This window comes from Mus musculus, chromosome 7 (assembly GCF_000001635.26).
Source record: "Mus musculus strain C57BL/6J chromosome 7, GRCm38.p6 C57BL/6J".
NCBI classification, from domain to species: Eukaryota; Metazoa; Chordata; class Mammalia; order Rodentia; family Muridae; genus Mus; species Mus musculus.
This window is the reverse complement of record NC_000073.6, coordinates 107,707,727-107,729,620: the sequence shown is the minus strand read 5'-3', so window position 1 is coordinate 107,729,620 and position 21,894 is coordinate 107,707,727. Positions and strand designations below refer to the sequence as shown.

Genomic DNA, 21,894 nt, shown 5'->3' with positions numbered 1-21,894 from the left:
CTTTGAGGAGACTCCAGCTTCTGCCTCTGTTCAGAATTAATCAGGTGGACTAGCAAGTACTTGGCTTTTGCTCTTTAAAATATTTTATGAGACGCAGAAAAAAGAACACACTCTCATCTGTGCCTCTTCATGGGAGCATGGACATGGGGCAGAGGGATGCCTAGGATGAAAGGCACACAGTATTTGATGAGTGCCTGTCACACTTCTTCTGAGTCCCGAAAAATAATAACTCACAGTCTTCTCTGTGAATGTGACTCTTCCACTTCCACAGCTATGCAAATGTGGGGTAAAGCAGGGACTCATACAGCATCCCCCTGGTCTAAACACAGAGTTACAACCATTCCCACCAACTTACTTTCCCCAGAACTTCTTAATGCCTTTGGGGCTCCGTTTGCCATCTGGTGTCACGGGAGACTGAGGGCTTGACTCAGTCCCAGACGAAGCAGATGAGACTATATCTTCCCAGCCTCCTTCTGTGTCTCCTAAGGTGGACAGAATGAAAAGGTATGTGAATGAATGGGAGGGGGAACCTTCGGAACCCCACCCCTACACCAGAGCTATCCTTCTACGGGAGTCCAGAGCATTCTTCCCAATGCTGCCTTTATCATTGAGCTCCATACCAAGATGCCTGGAGCCAAAAGAGTTTGAGAACACTTCCAAGGACTCTCACTAAAAACGAGTGAGGCCAGAGTTTAGAATTTGGAGGATTTAATGTCTTCAAATTCTAAGACTTTGGGGTTCAAGTAATTGTAGACTATTCCAATAAAGAGCTTGCTATTTAGTCAGAGGGAGATTCTGGAATGTGGGCAGGGCATGAGAAATGGAAACCAAAGGTATTCTCACATTCTACCTCACCTGAACAGTCACAGTACCTAATACGGGAGCACTGACACTCCAGCCGCGATCTTCAGCAACCCAGAAGCAGAGAAGCCACATGAAGAAGCAAGAGAGGCCAAAGTCCAGCCCAACAGTAACGGGGAAGCAAAGAAATAAGAAGAGTATCATCTAGCAAATGAGAAAAACTCAAACAGAAAGGAAAACCATCCCACGGAGGACAAGTTAAGGGGTGACCAAGCTTGGCCCACAGGGTCAGCATGGTGAGAGGAGGCATCAGGCCAAAGGATCCTGGTGCCACTTTCTCACAAGCTGAGGTATCCACGGGCAGAGAAGGAGGATCAGCAATGGGAGTGGGGAGCACTCTAAATCATAGGCAGTCCCTGTGCAGGTACCAGGACTCATACTTCAATGACCCAAAGCAGTCTGAGTATAACTGAACACAGTTAATTAAGGGTTTATCTAGAGCTATAAAAGTCTAGGGCAGCGTTGAGTTTCAAGAATAAAGCATGACCCAGCGAACAGCCAGGTAGAGGAATTAGGGCTGGTTCACCAAAGCAGGAACTCCTGGACCACATCAAATTGTCTGCTGTTGACCACATTTGCCTAGGAAAATACTCTCAACTTTGGAGTGTGTATACTGTCAGCTTAGTGGTAACAGGGGCTACATCAAAGGCAGATGCAGAAGAGAGAAGACCAGGGTGTCAGAGGAGGAGGTAGGGCATGAAGAGTAAATGTAGCTGTCTGGGGTGGGGGCAGGGAGGTGGAGAGGACAGGCAGGGGCTGGAGGAGGACTGGAGAAAGGGGAGAATGGAGGTACAGTAACTTGGGAAGCAGATTATCCAGACAGGGAATCTTTAAATGCAGGGCCACTCTGGGACACAACTTGCCAAGAAACAATTCCCACTATTCTTAATTGTGGGCTGCAGTTAGAGCTACAGTGACTGTGAATGTTAAGGACACTGTTCCTGAGGCCACCAACCCAGGGGCTCGACACTCACTCAGCTTTGGCTGGCTGCTCCCTGAAGAGTCAGGCTGGAGGGAGGCAGTGGGAGGAGATTTGGCAGCTTCTCCATTGGGTGTGGCTCCTGAAAGCTTCCCAGGTAATGTGGGGTATTTCTGCTCCGCTAGGAAAGAGCTGTCCTATTGGAAAGTAAGAGAGGGAGAAATGCCAAATTAGCCCTCAGACTTTAGCTTGAACAACTTAGGAAATCCTCGTGTGCATAAACCCTTTCTTCAAGAGGCACTTTTCACTGAGGTTGACTCAATGATCCTTTCTCCTGGTCTAGGAGAAAGGTAAAGAATTATCTACACAGTGACACAGAGACGGCATCAAGCCCAAATCCAGAGATGACTATAACTATTCCCAAAAAAGGAGCCCTATGCCCTTTGTTCCATGTTAGTTAGAGGTTCAGTGAGTTCACGGTCGTAAATTCTCCCCAGGCTCTTCAAAAACACAAGCCACAGTTTCCTGGCTAGCATTTTGGTTGATTCCAAGGGAGAGGAAAGCAAGAGGAGTATGGTCCAAGTTTCTCTGACCTCCCCATATGTGCTTTCCTGTGGTCACAAAAGAGGCTTTTTGCTAAGTAAGACCCTTACTCAGACCAGACCAAGGCAGATCTCTGCAAGGGTTTAGCCATGAGCACAGCCATGCTACACAGTGATATTAGAGTGTATAGGAACTTAGAGTGTCTATATTAGAGTCTATAGGAACTATCCTCTTTGAGGTATCACTTAGATGCAACAAGCACCATGGCTAGATCCTAGCCGAAAAAAAAAATCCCAATAAAGCCATCTGTTTTTAAGGAGAAAGACTAACAAGAATTTTGCTAAGAAGTATATAAAGATCACTAACACCACAAACCTGAGAAAAATATATAGAACACATTTCAAGTGTGAGCATAAAAAGAAAATAAGACATCACCAAGAGACTCAACCATGGATCACTTGATTGGAACCAAAAGAGTAATATGAGAGGCAGAACCAATTTAAAACTGGAAAGTCAGAATGAGGCTGGATGATTGCCAAGACCAAGACACCTTTTGAAGCGTCATTCACTGACAGTCAAGTGTGCAGTACATTTCTGAATTCCGTTTGCTTCCATGTTCTAGGAGCTGTTTGACATTCAGCTCATTCACTCACTACACATTGACAAGAGCCTCCACATATGAACTTAGAAATGAAAATCAGAAGAGAAATGAGAGTGTTAAAGAAATCTGATACATAGTAGACATGCCAGAATATCCAGAGATGAAGATCATGACATCTTCAAGCTTGTGATGACCCACAGAGCAGAGAGGTCAGACATGATCAGGCATGTGAACCAGCCCAGCAGCTTCCCAGTGCTAGCTCATCCACTGGCAGTTGCTTCACACTCACCCAGGGCACTATGAAAACACCATCTCATGGGCTCCTCCCGGGCCCTGTGAATCAGCCCCTCTGAAAATGAACTCACTTCATGTATTTTTAACAAGCGTCTTGGATTATTCTAATACTCAGTCAGACTCAGACCATGGGAAAAGAGTAGTCAAAACAGTTAATAGATTTGTGGGCTAGAGAGATCACTCTGCAGATAAAGGCACTAGCTACCCAAGCCTAATGACCCAAGTTCAATTCCTTGAACCCACTAAAAAGCTGCCATGGGGCTGAACTCAGGCGGAGTCCCTCAACCCAGGGGAGAATCAGAGTTCTGGTACTCAGGTGGGCAAGGAGTGACAAACATACATGAGAACACAAGAGAGTACTGGATCTGAATATAATCTTTCAAAGCAAGCATCAGACAGAAGAAAACAAGGAAGTTAGGTGATATATCAGCCAAGATACAATGAGGTCATCTGATGCATAATGACTCTTTACACAAAACAGAGAAATGCATACATAAAGACTGACAGGAACCAGGCAGTGGTTACAACTGAGATAAAGGCGGCCCTATCTAAAGTCAGCTATTCTAGGAGCCAGGTTCGAGGATTTTGCACCCTAATCACAATTCTAGTCTATTGTATAACCCACCACCAGGGGTCCCTTAGTAAGCACCTAATTATGCTATTCTTCTGAGCCTTGTGAAAACTTGAACCAGGGGGGTTCGCTCTTGCTAACTTTTCATGAATAATGCATTACTCTAGTTCCTCCTTAAACCACAGCCCACCTTCTTCCTAGACCATTGTAAATTCCTGTATATGGGAGTGCTCGGCTGTTATTCTAAGTATCTGTGGGGAACCTCCATTTATCAGAGGAACCCACCAACTTTCTTCTATTATGTAATGTAATCTGTCATACATGACTGTAATGAGAATTCTAAGTTTATTTTGTTGAACTTGCCCTGAGATTTCTAACTCTTATACAGTAAAATACTGAAAGAAAGCACACAACCCCCCCCCCACCAACTATCACAAGGACAAATCTGGACCACATCCATGTTACAGGGGGCCAAAGAACCTCCAGGAGACCAGTTTCTGTGAAACTTTTTGCCTTAGGACTGTGGCCAAGTTTTTGGACTTGTCACTCGGACTCCACTGGAGTGAGTGTGACACTAAGCCAGATGTGATGGTACAAATCTATAATCCCAGCAATCCTATGATGAGATGAGGAAGAGACAGAAAAATCACCCAGAAACTTGAAAGTCATCTAGCCCACAGTGACATCAGCTAGCCCACAGTAAGTACAGCTAGCCTGAAGTGAGGTCAGCTAGACCATGGTAACATCAGCTAGCCCACAGTGAGGTCAACTAACCTGCAGTGAGGTCAGCTAGCCTGCAGTGAGGTTATCTAGCCTATAATAAGGTTGGCTAGTCTATGGTGAGGTCCCCTAGCCCATGAGAAGTTAACTAGCCTGCAATGAGATCAGTCAGCCTACAGTAAGGTCAGCCAGCCTGCAGTGAGGAGTGCAGCTGCAGAAGCAACAACAGAGGTCCCACTTAAGTGAGGAATAAGATGAAAAATGAGCTCTTTAATAGACCTCTGACACATGTGCTCACATAAACACAATAAAATAGTTGGGTTTTAAGTTTAGAGAACCAAAGAGTGGAACACCAAGTACCATTTTCCATAAGAAATACAGAGTAGAGAAAAACTCTCATTATGAGTTTTTTGTTGAGGCTAAGGTTTGGGCCAGAATGACTCAGGGAAAGCCATTTCTGTGTAACCTCTCAAACCCTCTGTCTGGTCATTTCTAACAGGTGAATAACACTCCCTCCGCTGGGCTAGCTGAAAAAATGATATGCACAGAGCCCAGCAAATAGCTTTCAGCAGACAAACAGAAGCATAGGAAACATAACAAACCAGGCACAAGGGGGACAGCAATCAAGAAGAACAGACCCTAGATACAGAACATCACATCACAGGATGAATCTAGAATAACACGCCCATCTATTCCAGAACAATAGAAAGAATCCACCAAGAAATGAGTAGTGAGAAGGCTGCTGACCCACTTACAGGGAAAGACAGTGTACAGCTCTGAGAAGAAAGCACTCACAGAGAGCTGGAGGGACTTGATCCTCGAGTGCTGGGAATGGGAGAGACTGACTCATTCTACAGGAGAGCAAGTCAGGAGTACACAGTCTGAGGAACTCAGGGGACAATGATGAGCAGTCAGAACACAAGGGTGACTGACACAAGGGACACTCGAGCCATAAAAAGCTTTAGTTTAAGCCTAGGCACCACAGGAAGGAGATGCTGTGGAAAAACTACTGTACCTGTGGAATATGCTGGCATGAGGCGGGGTGTGTGGAGGGAAGAGGTGGTCATGGTGCACTAAACCAAGTTTCGTAGATTGTAATTATGATCAAAGGTGTGGGAGAACTCATTTCAACCCAGAATGAGCAGACCTGCATCACTCACCTTCCACGGTAAGCAACATGGTGTCCTAAGCATGGAAGGACCAGGGCATGCCCACAGAAGTAGGCAGCCACTTACATGTTACTTAGAGATAAGTGTGAATGGCTTCTCAGACGCTGAGGCTGCAAGAGTGATGGCTGGGCCCCAGGGCTTTCCCAGGGGGCCACAGAACACAACAGATAGAAGAGAAGATAGATAGAGATCCCCATGGCCTGAGGAATGTCTGGCTAGCCACAGCAGACTACCATAAACACAAAAGCAAAGAGAAGCCTTTTCCTGATATGAGAATACTCATGGGATCTTTCTTCCACAGAGTTAGAAGAACAGAAATGCCCCCACTCTGCCATAATGGTATGAGAATACAAACAGTCTTCTCAGGCCACATGTGGTGAAGTCCGTGTCTCCTTTGGAAGGCAGAGGAGGCAGAGGGGCCATGCACAGTACATTCGGCTTGCAATGGTGGCTGGGTGGGGCTGACACTAATTATACAAATCTTCAGTTTACCATGAGCTCAACATTGGATTACCAGCCTAGGACTGTAATCAGCTGCCATTGCAGGATTCCACAAGAAAACGAGTTCTAATGGAGTTTTTATAACATGATTTGTTCCCTGGAGATAGACTAAGTGCACACCTGTGTTTTTAATTGTTTAACGGTGGCATCTCAGCACAGAAGAAGAGTGTTGCTGAGTAGAAATTACCACACCTCCTACCCTGTAACTAAACCTAGCCTTCTTCATTAGCTATTAGTTTTTCTGAGCCTACGGAGCAGAGTGATAATGATAAACGGTACACCATGGATAATGGCAGAGAAAGTGCATCGTGCCTATGGACCACACAAAAATGACATTTCCCCTCTCCTCATTTCTTAACTCTTACAGTTAGCATATTTTAAAGTTACAAAAGCTATACCCTGCTAAAATTCTCTAGTAAGCATCACAACCAAGGGCAAGTGATACGGACATAAATGAATGTACCTTGGGCTCTCCCACTGGGGACAGCTGGTTCCCATCGACACACTACGGAGTGACAAGAAGGATTCAAACATGGGGAAAAAAGAAGAGCTGTGTTAGTCACAATCAGCAGCTCAGAACCACCTTCCTGCCTACATCTGACTCACTGAGATGTAAGAATTCTGCCTCGCTCACTCCTTCATGTCAGATGATCACCACCCACAATAAGAAAGAGGCCACTGTCTAGCCATGAACAATATCTTGGGCAGTTTCCAATACTCTGACCAATGGCGCAAAAGGCATGTGTCTGGGCATCGCATCCTGTCAACTCCCAACTTTTGTGGATCTCTACCATGTCACTCTGTCTGAAGTCAGGGGACATATGAAGCATGGCTCACCAGAGGCTCCATCAGGGCAACCCTGTGCTTAGTCATTGCTAAACTCAAAGCCTTTCATTGTCCCCTCCAACCCTGCCCTGGGTCCAGTCACATGGTCAAGCCCAGCCTCACACACAGGGCCACAAAGCCCCCCTCAGATCTTTCCAGACTTTTGTTTTAAGCTGCCTCTCTAATCTTCTAGATTGTTCCAGGCTGGACTCCTGACATCATCCCCTTTACCTACATTACTACCTCATTCAGAGTCCCTTCAGGGATCCCAGGTACACTAAGGAGATGAGGCCACAGTCTATGACCTTCTTGGCTTGTGTGGCATATGGCTCTGACCTTGCTGTTCCTGTTCCTACGATTTCCTCAAACCTGCATGCGCCCACCAGCTCATCCCAGCACTGTGCTGGGCCTAAAGGAGCAACTCAGTAATTAGCACGGCTGATTGATGAGCTGACCTTATCCCCAGATTCACGTCTCAAGTCTTCTAGACTGCAGGAGAGTTTCTTCTGAGCCCTGGATAAACACAGAAAGGAATCTTAGTGACCATGGAAAGGGTTCCTTGGTGCCATTCATGAACATGGCATGTTAGATGCTTAACCAACAGCCTAACTTCAGCTTGGAGTAAAGGTCAGAGAGAAATCACCTTATAGGAGGTAACCCACGTATAAGGTAAGACCTTGGGGCAAGCCTGGCCCAACACTGGTACTTATAAGATATGACCACTGGGTCTCCCTGCGGAAACCCAGTGTCCACAGAGTCATGGTGGAGGAAAAGTGCTTAGGCCACCTAACCTTTAAAGCCAAAAGTAATCTGGGTAGGGAACTGCAAGGCCCTTCTTTGGGAAGAGGCAAGAGCACCCAGCCATAGCTTCAAGCATGGCCTAGGGTCCTCCAACCCTTCATTCTGGCTCTACCTATCCTGGGCAGTCAGCTCAGGGGACCTGTGTCTTCACAGTGGTTATTCTTCTGAGGGCATCAAATGCACAGAAAGGGGACAATGCTACCAGTGGCCACAGAGGAAATGAAGGATTATAGCCAACAAGTTCCCTGGGTAGATCTTTCCTCAATGTCAGTGACTCTCAGCCTATGGGAGAGGAAATTCCTCAGTACACAGAAGAAGTTGGCTTAACACTGTACCCAGAGCCCTGTGGCTATACACACCACACCTGCCCAGTTGCCATCTGCCTTGTGTGCCCCAGAAAGAGTTCAATTCTCCTACCTGCTCTCCAGTGATTTCTGTGGCAAAGGAGGTGGTCCTGGGGTGGGAGAGCTGCATCGTGGTGATATCTGTTTCACAAACAGAAGAGCAGCCATGAGGGCTTTCCCTTGATGCCTTTCCCCTTGATGACTCCTCTAAGAACATTTCTGCCCCTGGCTATAGCCAGGGTGTGTGTACTCATATGAACGCTTTGTTCTTTCAAGAAATGTTCATTAAATAATCCATCAAGTTCTGAGAGACAATGCACATATAAGCCTCCAGGATCAAACTGCCTTTTGTCCCTGAGCCCTAGACCTTAGACATAAGTCCAGGTGCCAGCACCAGACTCCCAAGGCTGGGAGAATGCCATGACCTCTGTCCTTTTCATAGCTTGTCTCATCTTCTCTCATTCAGAGGGTCACTAGCCCACACTATGCAAAATACTTCCTTTTGGCATAAATGAGTCAGAGTCAAATTCTGTGACTCACTGAGAGGACCCTAGAGATATAGTCACTCAGCAAGCACCCATACCATCTATTACCTGCAAACCCTTTATTAGGAATTAAGCATACCCACACTAGGAGGCGGGTTAATAAGCATGGATAGAGGAGCTATGCCACCTGCCTGTCTGAGACAGTGGGGAAGACAGGACAGAGTTGTCTTTACTGCTCCACTCACCATAGAGTGAGTGGAGTCTTTTCCCTCAAGCCCTAGGCCTTTCTGGTTTGCTCTAGGAAAATCTCTAACCTCAGAGCACAGGTATTAAGAACCTGAGCTTGCTGGTCCAACAGACCTGGGTTCAAGTCCTGTTCTGTTATCTATCTGCCATCTACCTGCAGAGTGACTTAGACAAACTGTCCTGACTACTGCTCAGATATAACTACCAGCAATCTAATGGACTTTCCTTGAGTCAGTAATGGGGGATGAGGAGTATGTTACTGGATGCCATCTGCTCCTTTGTTAAAGATTAAGTCCTTCACGGAAGGAGCTGCAGGGGACTGCAACCACATAGGAAGCATCAACTAACCAGACCCCTCAGAGCTTCCAGGGCCTAAACCACCAACCAAGGAGTACACATGGGTGGATTCATAGCTCCCACTACCTATGTAGCAGAGAACTGCCTCATCTGGCATCCAGGATGCTTGGTCCTGTGGAGGCTTGTTGCCCAAACAAAAGGGGATGCTAGAGGGGTGAGGTGGGGGAGGAGCACCCTCTTAGAGACAAAGGGAAAGGAGGATGAGATGGGGGATTTGCAGAGGGGAGAGTGGGAAGGGGGACAATATTTGACATGTAAATAAATAAAATAATAATAATAATAATAAAGATTAAGTTCCTCAAAATAATTAATCAGTTTTAATATGATCTTTCTAGATCTCATGAATCTTTTGGCCCTGCTGCAGCCCCAGCCCCCTCAAGACCTCTGTCTATGAACATGTTTATTCATCTGTGTTTAACCACATTCCAGAGAATGATACAGTGGAGTCAGATTTTAGAGCAAAGAGAAGAAAATCCATGTGCTGGTTAGAGGGGCTGACAGAGGCGCATTCGTGAGGCAGGAATGCACTGCTATGGAAGATGTCTGTGTCTCTACATAGTCAAGATGAACTCACTCATTTATCAAATATGTACGAGTCCACTGGGTATAAGTCTGCAGACCCTGGAGAAGCCTTGGTAAATAAAATAAACACCATTCTTGTTCTGTGCTTCATGCCAGAGAGGAAAGATAAACAGAAGGCCAATTAAAGAGGAAAATCCCTGCCCTTCAGAGTTTCAGTGGCCACCACGCAGTCCTAGCCAGAGCTCAGGCCTGAGCCTAGGTACTTGCTCCCTGAACATTTTTTCTTTTTCTTTTTTTTTTTTTTTTTTTTTGGTTTTTTGTTTTGTTTTGTTTTGAGACAGGATTTCTCTGTATAGCCCTGGCTGTCCTGGAGCTCACTTTGTAAACCAGACTGGCCTCGAACTCAGAAATCCGCCTGCCTCTGCCCCTGGACTGAACTATTCATCAGTTAAGATGTATAATGGATAGGTGTCTACTGGATGGATGCCTCTCTACATCAAGGCAAGCTCTCCAATGGCAAATGAACCCTACATTGTGGGAAGCGCAGTACCTCTTGCTTCGGGACTTCCTCTGGGCTTTTATTTGTGGTATTCCATTTTCGGAAGCTTCCCTCTATTTCATCTTCATTGATGGAGAGGGTTCTTTCTGAAGGCCCTGGAAATATTAAAGCATTGGTAAGATCATTATATCACTACTGTGAGACCTGCTCAAATACTGTTGAGACTTGCTCAAAATCTCATACCATGGAACCCTAATGGTGTTTGTTCTTTATTAATAAATACCGAGAAGGATTGCTTCAGCTTGGGGGGCTTGACTCCACCCTGTCTCAAAAACAAGAAAGACTAAGACATATTTACATTGTTACGGTTTGAGTATAGGATGTTTGTCCTAGGCTTATGTGTTCGGTTCTCAGCTAGTATTGCCATTTTGGGAACCTGTGAGCCTCATTGGAGGAGGTGGGTTACTGGGCTAAGAGATGATCCATAGGTTACTGTTGGGCCCATTTCTGATCAGTCTTTCCACCTCCTGGCCAATCAGAAAGCAAGGAGTCCCTGCCACACATTCCTGCTGCCGTGGTGCACATGCTTCAAACTGTGAGCCAGAGTAAGGTTTTTTTCTCCCTTATGTTGCTTCCTGTCATGTATCTGATGAAAGCAACAAGGAAAGTAATTACTACATAAAGAGATATTAATAGTGGGAATGGAAAAATTCTTCAGGGCATCCAATCAAGGGTTGCTACAAGGGTCACTTTAAGGTCACAGTTTATCCCTAAAACAGAGGAGTAAGCCATTTCTTGCTTCCAAGTTCTTATTTATTGGCCAAAGGCAATCAGGTCCCATGAGGGATTTGGCCCAACATCACAAAGAATTAGAAAAAAGAGGCTGCAACACTTGCATCGGGCCTGACAGGTACCTTGGGCAGAAACCAGTCAGTCCTATCCCCGCAGAGACAAGGTTTGTTTCTAAACAGAGTCAGTAGCTCAGCTAGAAGCAGGTATCCTTCACACAACTCTCCTGTGAAAAACTAACTGCTCTTACAGATCAACAATGAGTGCCAGGTCCGGTGCATGAGCCACCAGAGCACCACTGTGCTCATATGAACATAAGGTGCTTGTACATTGCACGGGTCTGGGCGGTAAACATGAACATTGACTTTCTATGGCAACCTGGCTACCTGGCGACTCACGGAAGCCCCCTCCATGTCTGCTGCATCTGCGAGGAACTACATATCCTGTGAGACACTGACAAGCTCTGAGACCCATGAGGGCTCTGACTGACCCAGTCTGAGTCCTCTCATTGCCTCAAATGGGGAATCCTAAGAAGACAGACTGGAGACCCTCTAATGAGAAGGATTCCCAAGAGCTAAAAACAAACGGGTGGTCCCTAGAAGTTCTGATCTAACTACCATATTGATGAAATTTCCAGAAATCATCATCTGCACCTTCCAAGAGTCTATATATGGATCCATTCTCTAATGCATCTCCAACCAGGGGGCAAAGACCCTGACAGCAGAATTTTCCTGCTTCTGACATAGTAGAGAAAATATCTTTCAGGGGAAATGGGGGTTTCTCCTTCTCTTACCCTGAGTTGCCATCACAATCTCCTTTACCCTTAGGTACTTGTTCAACAGCCCTGTCAGCTCCTCTATCCGACGGTCCTGCCATGGTATAAGAGCAGAACAAGATTAACACCACCTCTGGTCTCTAGTCAACTTTATCTGGACCACAGTGAAGAAAATCCCATATAAAACAGCTAAAGACCCAAAGAGAAAAAGTCAGAGTTCACTGGGTCCCGGTGGTCTGCCTCACAGGCAGCCTATGACCCTTATGGCCCTATCTGAAGGTGTGGGTCAACACTCACTGATACTCATGAAGAGGCCTACGTGCTGGCAGAACTCTACCTCTCTGCCTCACCTCTCAACAGTCTTGATGCAGTGCCTCTCATTGCTGTGTCACTCTCCGGAGCTACACACATAGACATTTCCCAATCTCTCCAGCCATCCCCTCGGAATCTGAAGTACTTTATGTAACAGAGGATGTCCTAGGAAGGATTCATTCTTTCAAAGTTACAGTCTGGGGCCTTAGGTGACATAGATCCTGAAACACAGGGGTTTGAAATTGTAGCTGGTCACCTGACCCTATGCAAAGTTATCCAAGCATTTTTGAGTCTTTTTCTTCTGCTGAAAATGTGGGGCTATGATTCTCACAAACCCTGTTTAAACTAGCTAGGTATTTTTCTGTGTATGTACGTAGCTATTTTATGATTATATAGGAATGAGATATGATATGGTAGCAGGGTAAACTGAGGGACTGCAGGCTGCTAAAAGTGTCCCTATGATAGTTCTACCATGAGAGGCAAACTGCACACATAGGAGCTGTTGCTGAGCTTGCTAAGAGTTGTGACATGAGCGAGCATAGGGGGTTTTCAGCACACCACCATGAACAGACAGAGCTCTAAGTCACATTTGAGAGATTCAGTTTATGTGAAATTCTCAGGCATCATAAACAAGTACTGAAGTTGAGTCTCTAGTGCCAAAAGCTGAAAATGTCTTAACATATCTTGTCAGCGACAGCATAGCACTGTCCAGTAGAGCAGAGACCAGAAGGGACCAAAGAGTTAGAGGTGCCTTTGAAGAAGGACAAGGTGCCATGGCAACTGTCTCACCTTATCCTCATTGGCAACCAGCAGTGTTTCCATCCCCATTTTCAGACGGTGGATTTCTTGATCTAGAAGAATTGAGGTATAGAAGGAATTACTTGACAAATTCTGATAGATATTCACATATGCTAATGGCCTTTGACATGTGAATATGTGAATATGGCTCCGTTTTATTTGTCCAAAGAGCCCAGGATGGTATCTGGCACCGTGGGTCTCATTAGACATTTGTTGGGTACATTATGAATAACCTAGTGTTTTGTCTTTTTTTTTTTTTTTTGTATCTAGGGGCAAAATAAAAATATCATTTACTCAAAGCTGACAGAGAGGAAAAGAAAGTCTTTCATAAACAGCATTTCCTAAGAACATAAATATTCATATTCTATGCATGAATATCATATGTATCATAATCAGATGCCTAGGCTCCTGATTAGTTTGAGGGAAGACCATTCAGTCAGAAAAACTAGAAGCAGAGGAAAAATTTAGGAAAGAAAGACTGAAACAGCCGGGAGTGGTGGTTCATGCCTTTAATCCCAGCACTTGGGAGGCAGAGACAGGTGGATTTTTCTGAGTTCGAGGCCAGCCTGGTTCTGTAGAATGAGTTCAGGACAGCCAGGGATTCACAGAGAAACCCTGTCTCGAAAAACAAAAAACCCTGTCTAAAAAAACAAAAAACAAAATAAATAAATAAATAAATAAATAAATAAAACAAAACAAAACAAATAACAAAAAGAAAACCCAAAACAACTTATGGATAATAAATGGAGACTGGGCATCATACAAAGGTTTGGTAGTTGGTTTAATTTCAAACTGTATAATCTAATTAAATAAATGTTTATATATGAGCATGGAGCTATAAGCCTATAATCATAGTAGGCTGAAGTACGAGATACAAGCTGCAAGCCCTGCCTGGGCAATTTAGTATCTCAAAATAAAAGAAAAAAAAATGTAAAGGCTAGAGATACAGTTTTGTGGCAGAGTAATATGTCTTCTATGGACAAGGCCTTGAGCTCAATCCAAAACCAAAAGAAAAGAAAAGGTGGGAAGGGACAGCAAGATGGTGCCATGCGTACAGGCAGCTGCTGTCACGCCTGATAACTTGGGAATGCTCTCACACCAGCTAGAGAACCAAGATGGGGAGTGTTGAGGCCAGGATAAGGCTACACACGGGCAGCACCCCATTGCTTGGTATCCGGTGGCAAGTAGAGGAGCTTGGGCATGTGTGATCTTTCCATATCATTGGAAAATTGCACAACATACTATGCATGTTAAGAACTTGAGGGTTTCTTCTGGTTTTAATTGACAAGACTTGCACTCTCCAGGGAGCATCCAGTATCACTTCACTTATTTAATGACTCAGTTTTATGGTGAGCCAAATATTGTGCTAGGTTCTGAGGTGCTTTTAAACAAAGATAAAATCATTGAGTTAGAGTAGGGTGATCTCAAGACCTCCCAAAATCCAGCACTACTAAGTAACAGTATACGCTATGCTGGGAACAAGAGGCTGCTGAGTTCAAGAATAACAACCAGAGTCAACTACTTGAGGTCAAGAAGAGCTTCCTGAGAAATGCCATTTAAGTAGAGATCTAAGGATGACAAGGAATTGGTTTGCTTCTGTAACCTCAGGGCCTTCTACAAATGTCAGGCAGGATAAACAGCTAATACCCCTCTGGTGGTAACACAGAGGCAAGGCCTTTCAACCCAATGAAGTCAGGTTGTTTTTAGGGGAAAAAAACAAACAAACCTCCAGAAGGGGCTGCACAGAGCTTCAAACAATGTTGTGAGAAAAGCCTTCAGAGCTGAGTGTTCTAGGTAAGGGAGGGGTGTGATAAAGGTCCCACAATAGAATTCAGCTTTACAAGCAAGCACACTGTATACATAAGTACATGCTCACACACACATGTGTGTGTGTACATTACTCATACCCAGACATGCAAGGACATACTCATTCACAGACATAAGAGTGGGCCCAGGACCTAAGATAATGTGCTGTCAGTCAATCTAGTTACCTCGCTCTGCATGGTCGCTGTGGAGAGCTGCACTCCGGGAGAGCTGGCTGTGGAGACGCTCAATTTCTGCATCTTTTAGGGCCACCTGTTCTTGCAGCTGGGCTACCTCAGCCTGAAGAAGCAACAGAGAATCCCTTCTGGATCAAAGAGACTTCCAGCTCATCACAAATGGCATAATTTTAATCCAGAGCCCACTGGATCCCAAGAGACAGCAGGAGTGAAGGACACGGGCGAGGAGTAAGAGTGGATAACTGCCCTCCCCAAAAGACGGAATCCTGCAGAAGGAACTCACTCGCCTGCCGTCAGCTTGCTTCTGCATCCCCTTATTTGACCAAGCTCTTTCTCTTCCCTGTCTGTAAAGCCTGGGTAAAACTGAGGCCAGAGCAGCTAGGACTGTGTACAGTGGGAAGGCTCTGTCCCTGCTGCACAAGTTGAACTGTTGATTTTGCACGTGGTCTTTCCTCTCCCAAGATACACATACACCTTAGATATTCTCCTTTCCTCTCCCAAGATACACATACACCTTAGATATTCTCCTTTTGTGCAGTTAATGCTTTTGCCCAACCTCCAGGCACAGCTGTATGCTTGCCTATGAGCATACATTCAAGCTTTAGAGTGTGTTAAATACATATACTTTTCTTAAAGGAAAGAACGTAAGCACACTGCACACACATTCATCCATGTGTGCGTGCACACACACACACACACACACACATTGGCATTAACACTGGGTAGTTCCCACATCTCCACTATGCATAACAGGTTAAATTTCATCACAGCACTACACATGGTTATCCATGCTTTCCAGATTCATTAGAAAATCAGAGCTCCTAGTATCTCACTCCAAGAAGCCTTTTGTGGCCAAACAAATCTAGAATCTGTCATGTTCCAGTTGCATGACCTTGGACAAGTAATTGAGCCTTCTGAGTCTTGGCTTATTAGCTTCTACTTCATGGCCTGTGGGAAGACTATATAATATAACCACTATGAGTGACTCACATATCATATATGTGAGGCCCAGTAAATACTGCAATCACAGTAACAGTTCATCCCACCCTCTTCCTTACCTTAGGAAAAAGCTCCATTCTGAACGTCAAACCAAGAAAAGATTTAGAACTACGCTCTGAGCAGTGAAACTCACAGCAAAGGCATCAACCCTGCCTACTGCTCGCCATGTAGGAACCTAGTCATAGTCTAACTCTGGCTGTCAGAGTATAATGTGGGGCCCAAGTCAATCGTTGAACTGCAGCAAGGAATCAAGTGAGTACCAGTCCTATTGGTGACTCTTCTGCCTGCCAGGTTTTGCTCAGTGTTATCACACCCTGCAGCCAGTATTCTCACTATTTTCAAAAACTACTGTCTTAGTTACTGTTCTATTTATTACAAGAAAGAGACATAGTGACCAAGGCAACTTTATAAAAGAAAGCATTTAACTGGGGGCTTGCTTATAGTTCCAGAAGGAAGAAGTTGTCCATTGTCATCATGGCAGGAAGCAGACAGGCATGGAGCTGGAGCAGTCACTGAGAGCTTTACCTCCTGATCCACAGGCAGCAGGCAGAGCAAGAGAGAAACCGGGCCTGGCGTGGGCTTTTGAAAATGTAAAGCTCATCCTGGGTGACACACCTCCTCCAACAAGACCACACCCCCTAATCCCTAATCTAGATAGTCTGCCTGACAACTAGGAGCCAGACATTCAAATTTATGAGCCTATGGGAAGGGGAGGGGGGATGTTCATTAAAAACATAACAGATGCCAACTTCTGACATGTGCTCTGATGCAGAATGCCACCCACCCAGCCTGCCTGCTCCAATGTAGGGCGTCACATACCTCAGTCTCTCTGCTTCATCACAGGACTTCATCAGCCAGCCTGCTGCTCCAATACAGAGCTTTACCCGCTCACCTAGTCTGCTCTCGTGCAGAATTCCATCCCCGCTCCCAGCCTGCTCCTCCAGTGGAGAGCTCCAGGCTTCCCAGGTCGCATGCTACCAGGTTAATAGGAGGAATGAAGGCCACTCTTAAGAGACTTGGTATTTCTCAGCCTTCTCGATGGTTCTGAATAAGCCTCCCCTCACATCCTCCAAATGGGACAGAGATATAAAGGAAAACAGGAGATGCAAGGTCAGGCTTCAAAGCTCTGCAAAGCTCACTATGAAGCACATTCTTCTGCTCTGGGCTGTACCCAGAATCAAGAGAGCAAAGTCTGGCTACTCCATCCAGCTTACTGAGATGGACACCCATTATGGACCACACATCATTTGGGGCCTGTGTGTCCACTGGCTTATGGATAATGGTGCCAATGGCTCCTAACAACTCTAGCCTTAGGATTCTCAACCCAAATGCATCTCATTTCCACCAGGGTCAGGATATTCTTTAGAACTAAATCTCTCAACTTTTCTTGCATGGCTCCTCGCCTGTGGTTCTTTAGTGTGGTCTCTGCTTTCAATGTTACTCTTGTCTGCTAGCCTCACAAGTAGACTTCAGTGAAGTGGGCCTACTGAATCAGAGTATAGCATCTGGCTCTCAGGGGTCTCTTCTCCTTGAGGCTGGCCTCTATATGAGGTCACTGATGTACTATCGATCCTGTCTTAATTACTTTTCTATTGCTGTGATAAGACACCATGACCAAGGCAACTTATAGTTTATTGGGAGGGGGGGGTGTAGTTTCAAAGTCTAGTCCATGACCATGATGGCAGAGAACATTATAGCAGACGGGTGGGCAGGTATGGCACTGAAGCGGTAGCTGAGAGCTTATATAGTAAGAATGAGGCATAGACCACTAGCTAGGAATACCGCCCACTACCCGATGACACATATCTTCTAAAAAGGCAACATCTAATTCCTTCCAAACAGTTTCAACAACTGGGGACCAAGTATCCAAAGTATGAGCCTTTGCCACAGATCCCAAAGTCCAAGTGATTTGACTCAACCTTCACTCTGAAACAGCCATAGAACCAGGAAAAACTACAGGCTCTCTGCTATCTGTAGAAAGCTACCTGTCCCACAGCTAGATGGATGGATGGATAGCCCCATCCAGAACCATGAAAACAATGGCTCTCTCAACCATAAAAAAAAAAAAAAAAAAAACCCTGCTGCTTGAGATCCTTGACAATCAGAAGCTGGCAGTGTGGCAGAGAGAAGTGCTCTGGGTCCCTGCAGGGCAGGAAAACATCTGCACCCCTACAGGACTGTGTCTTACTAAGCTCAGGGCACAAACCCTACTGTTGTTTATTAGGATGAGCCACCTTGAGGGACTGAGGAGGCTGACACTGAAAACTGAACAGCTTACAAATACAGAGAGGATTTCAGTTTGGGAAGCTGCCACTTCAGGAAAAAACAGGACAGCACAGAAAGGGGAGACCCAGGTCCACACCTCGCCTTGGCCACTGAAGTCTTGTGTTCTTTAACAGCAAAATCAGTGTCAAACACAACCATAGCACTACTCTCTGACTTAAAAAAGAAAAGTGTGCAAAGGGCTGGGTGGGTTCTGGTGGGAGGTGTTTCACACCTGGTAATTATTAAAGACGCCTTAGCATCTCACGGATCCACATGCCAAGGCAGAGAGCTTGGGTGGATTAAAAAGAGTTTCTTGGTTTTATAACAAAGGGTGATGTGTGCAACTTCAAAGGTCTCACCGGGGCTGGACTGGCAGGAATGAGTGCCGTAGTGGAAAGTTTTGAGCTACTGGAAAAAACAAGGCTCTTAAATTGGTGAAAACACAGCCAAGCACACACAAGGCTCTGTGCTCAGACAACAAAAGTCCATGTCAGGCCAGGCCTGCCTGGTGGTGAGAGTGTGGGAGAGTTACTTGCTCTCTCTAGGCCTCCATTTTGTCATCTGAAAAATGGTTAAGCATGTTATGTTTATACATGGAAATATGACTATATAAATACTAACATCATGTGCAGCACTTCTCTTTTAGTAACTTAAATCATCAATTTTCAAATGGGGAAAAAAGCACAATATATACTTTTGTATAAATCATCACCAGAAACTGGGGAAGAAATGTAGAGGGGGCAAGAAAGAGAAGAGAAAGGGAGGGAGAAGGGTGGGGGTGGGGCTCATAAACAAAAACACCTGGTAGGGAGGAACCAGTAACAGTGGCAGCAGCTGGGTGATCTGAGTGATCTTTATTCCTTTCTGTTTAAAAAAAATTTTAATTATTTTATGAGTTCATACATAAACATACATGATGTGCCCACATGTGTAATTATGCACCACAGGCCGGCAGTGATGGCAGAAGCCAGTAAGGCTTGTCAGGCCCCTAGAATTAGAGTTACAAAAGGGGAATGGGGGAATGATTGGGGGAAGAACCGAGGGAAGGGGAAAGGATTGGGGGCGGGAGTGACCGACCAGGAAGGGGGCAGTGAGCAGGATATAAAGTGAGTAAGTGAAAAATAAAGTAAAAACAAACAAGCAAACAACAACAACAAAAATGTGAACACACACTGAACACTGAAATGCCTGCAAAGCGTCACCAGGTGTCACCTGTGAATGGCTCTACAGGACCTAAGGGAAAAGCAGAAGTGTTTTCTCTTAAGTGGCAGTGTCCCAGGCTTCCTCCAGGAGAAACTGGACCTAGAGTTTCCTTCTTCCTCCTAATGCCCAAGTGAAGCCCTTTGTTATTGAATCCTACTATCTGTCACTCCCCAGAAGGCACAGTCCGGTAATGTGACAGCCACACAATGCTAGTGAGCAGATCAGAGTGACCAGAACTTTGCTTCTGCTCCAACAGTCTCTTCTCTGTATTGGGAGATTCAGTGATCTTTTATTCATTTTGGAATTTATTATATATTTTTCAAACAACAGACTCCTGAGCTGACAAGATGGCTCAACAGACAAAAGCTCCTGCCTCCCCAACTTGACAACTCAAGGGGACCCACTTCCTAAGTCCCTGACCTCCACAGGTAGCCAGAGCACATGCTACCCAAACATCGGTGCTCCATCCATCCCACCCTCACACACTCTAAAAATAGCTTAACTAGTTTTAGTGCTATGTTTCCTATTGTTCACCTGACAACTAATTTAACATTTTTAAGACATAACACACAGACAAAAATATTTAAATCTTTTTTTTTCTATTTTTGTTTGTTTGTTTTGGTGTACTGTTGTTTTCTGGGACAGAAGCATGCTATTTAGCTCAGGCTGGCCTGGAACCCACTATGTAGTCTAAGATAGCCTCCAACTGCAAGTGACCCTCCTGATTCAATATGCTGTGGGTATGTTGGGATGACAAGTGCCCCAAGATACCTACCCAACTTAACACTACTTTTAACCCCTGCAGTTCAATGAGGAGAAACTTACAAGAAAGAAGAAAACAATATCCCACTAAAGAATTTCTTTTCGGTGTCCTTTATACAACAAGCTCCCCAATACAGTAAAAATGATTTGGTTGAATAAATAAAGCAAGCTTTATCGTTTGAGAAATGCATGATTATTATTATTTCTAGAAAACCAATAATGACAGGAACTGCTGAGTTTACACAGGTGTCTCCAGCAATCCCAACAGTCACACTCCCGAGTTCTGCTGTCACTCACCTGCCAGCCCACTCGCCCACTCTCCCAAGAACCTCCTTGGCTAAGTCAGGGACAGAAGGATGCTGCTGGGGAAGGAGGTAGGGCCGGGGAACCTCAGCGGCTCTCACTTCAGTTTCCCAGGCTCCTCATGAGGAACCTTTTTACAGCAGAACTGCACTACAGCCTAGGTGCCACTGTGTGGGGCTGGTTTGCACTTCCACACTTCTGTTGTAGGGAAGCCTGAGAGCGAAGCCCCTCCCAGCAGGGGCCCCACCCCTCACCCTCCTCGGGTGCCTCCTACTGCCGGTTACCTTGGTGGCCTTCAGCTCCCACTCATACTGGTTCCGCTCGTTCTCCAGCTCCTCCACCTTGATTTTGAGGTGCTTAAGCTCTTGCAGTAACTCCTGAAGAGAAGAGAGAGAATGTCAGAGCTGTGACAGATAAGGAGCAAGCAAGAAGGCTCCAAACTGGATAAGGCTCATGCAGAGGGGGCTGGGCCAGCAGCAACTGTCGACAGCTGTCTGGAGCCAGCAGGCTCCGTGTCTGCAGCTTTGTGCTTTAAACTGGTCTGGGATCCAGGAAAGGCTGTGTTGTGCCCGTTTAAAAATGAAGGCCAGGGAGTTTCAGACATGAGAGAGAAGAAACTGCAATGTACATATGTGTGCATTTGCATGTGCACATGTAGGCCAGAGGACAACCTTAGGTATATTATTTAGTTTTTTAATTTGTTTTTTCCTCTAGAACAGGTAGGTCTCTTGCTGGTTGGCCAGCAAGCCCCAGGCATCTGCGTGCCTCCACCCCACACTGCTAGGACTACATGTGGGACTGTGGGGTTAGGGGGCGAGGGGAGTTATTTTATTGTTGATGGTAGTGATGGTGGTAGTTTTGTTTGTTTGTTTGTTTTAAACATTTGTTATGGAGATAGAACTCAGGTCCTCATGCTCATCACTTTACCAAGCAAGCTACCTCCCAGGCTAAAACTCAATATTATCCTCTTATTCGTATATCCTGGCATCCCCTTCCTCTGACATCTGAACCTCCATGAGATGTGCCCAGCTCATATACAGGTGTCACAAGTAGACAGGTCAAGCTTGGGAGTGGAAGGTGCAGAGATGCTGACGTGGAGGCAGCTTCCCTGGTAGTGGAGAGAGGAGCAGGAAGCGAGAGAAGCATCTATTTCTCTGTGAGGAAGGTGGGGAGCCAGAGGAGGAAGTGGCAAGCCTCCGAGGCTTCACAGGCCGTAAGAATCAGAGAACAAACGCTGAGTGCCAACCGCAGATGCCAGCATGAGCGTCCTGTTCTGACGAGGAGGTTAAACTAGAGAAACAGGAAGGCATGCAGAGAGGAATCCAGTAGAGGCAGAAAGTGAGACTGCCCACTGAGGTGGAACAGAGATTAGCTGTCACATGCACTGGAGATGAGACTGGGGAGCTCCGGGGTGGGAAGATCTACAGATG

General features: G+C 45.6%; 1 protein-coding gene across 17 annotated transcripts in view; it reads right to left on the bottom strand.

Annotated features, from left to right (window-relative positions):
- The window catches only part of Ppfibp2 (PTPRF interacting protein, binding protein 2 (liprin beta 2)), a 153,537-nt gene that overhangs the window by 18,963 nt on the left and 112,680 nt on the right, over window positions 1-21,894 (bottom strand). For 13 of the 17 annotated variants that reach the window (XM_030242235.1, XM_006507443.3, NM_008905.2 and 10 more), the window contains 11 exons: window positions 20,749-20,841; window positions 14,924-15,035; window positions 12,924-12,985; window positions 11,841-11,916; window positions 10,310-10,413; window positions 8,223-8,290; window positions 7,460-7,517; window positions 6,643-6,684; window positions 1,836-1,977; window positions 873-905; window positions 356-482 (listed from right to left, as the gene is read on the bottom strand). In XM_030242235.1, coding sequence (XP_030098095.1) covers window positions 356-482; window positions 873-905; window positions 1,836-1,977; window positions 6,643-6,684; window positions 7,460-7,517; window positions 8,223-8,290; window positions 10,310-10,413; window positions 11,841-11,916; window positions 12,924-12,985; window positions 14,924-15,035; window positions 20,749-20,841 — 917 coding nt within the window. The remainder of the gene's footprint in view (window positions 1-355; window positions 483-872; window positions 906-1,835; window positions 1,978-6,642; window positions 6,685-7,459; window positions 7,518-8,222; window positions 8,291-10,309; window positions 10,414-11,840; window positions 11,917-12,923; window positions 12,986-14,923; window positions 15,036-20,748; window positions 20,842-21,894) is intronic. The other 4 variants (XM_006507444.3, NM_001163557.1, NM_001357437.1 and 1 more) reach the window with 1 other exon arrangement.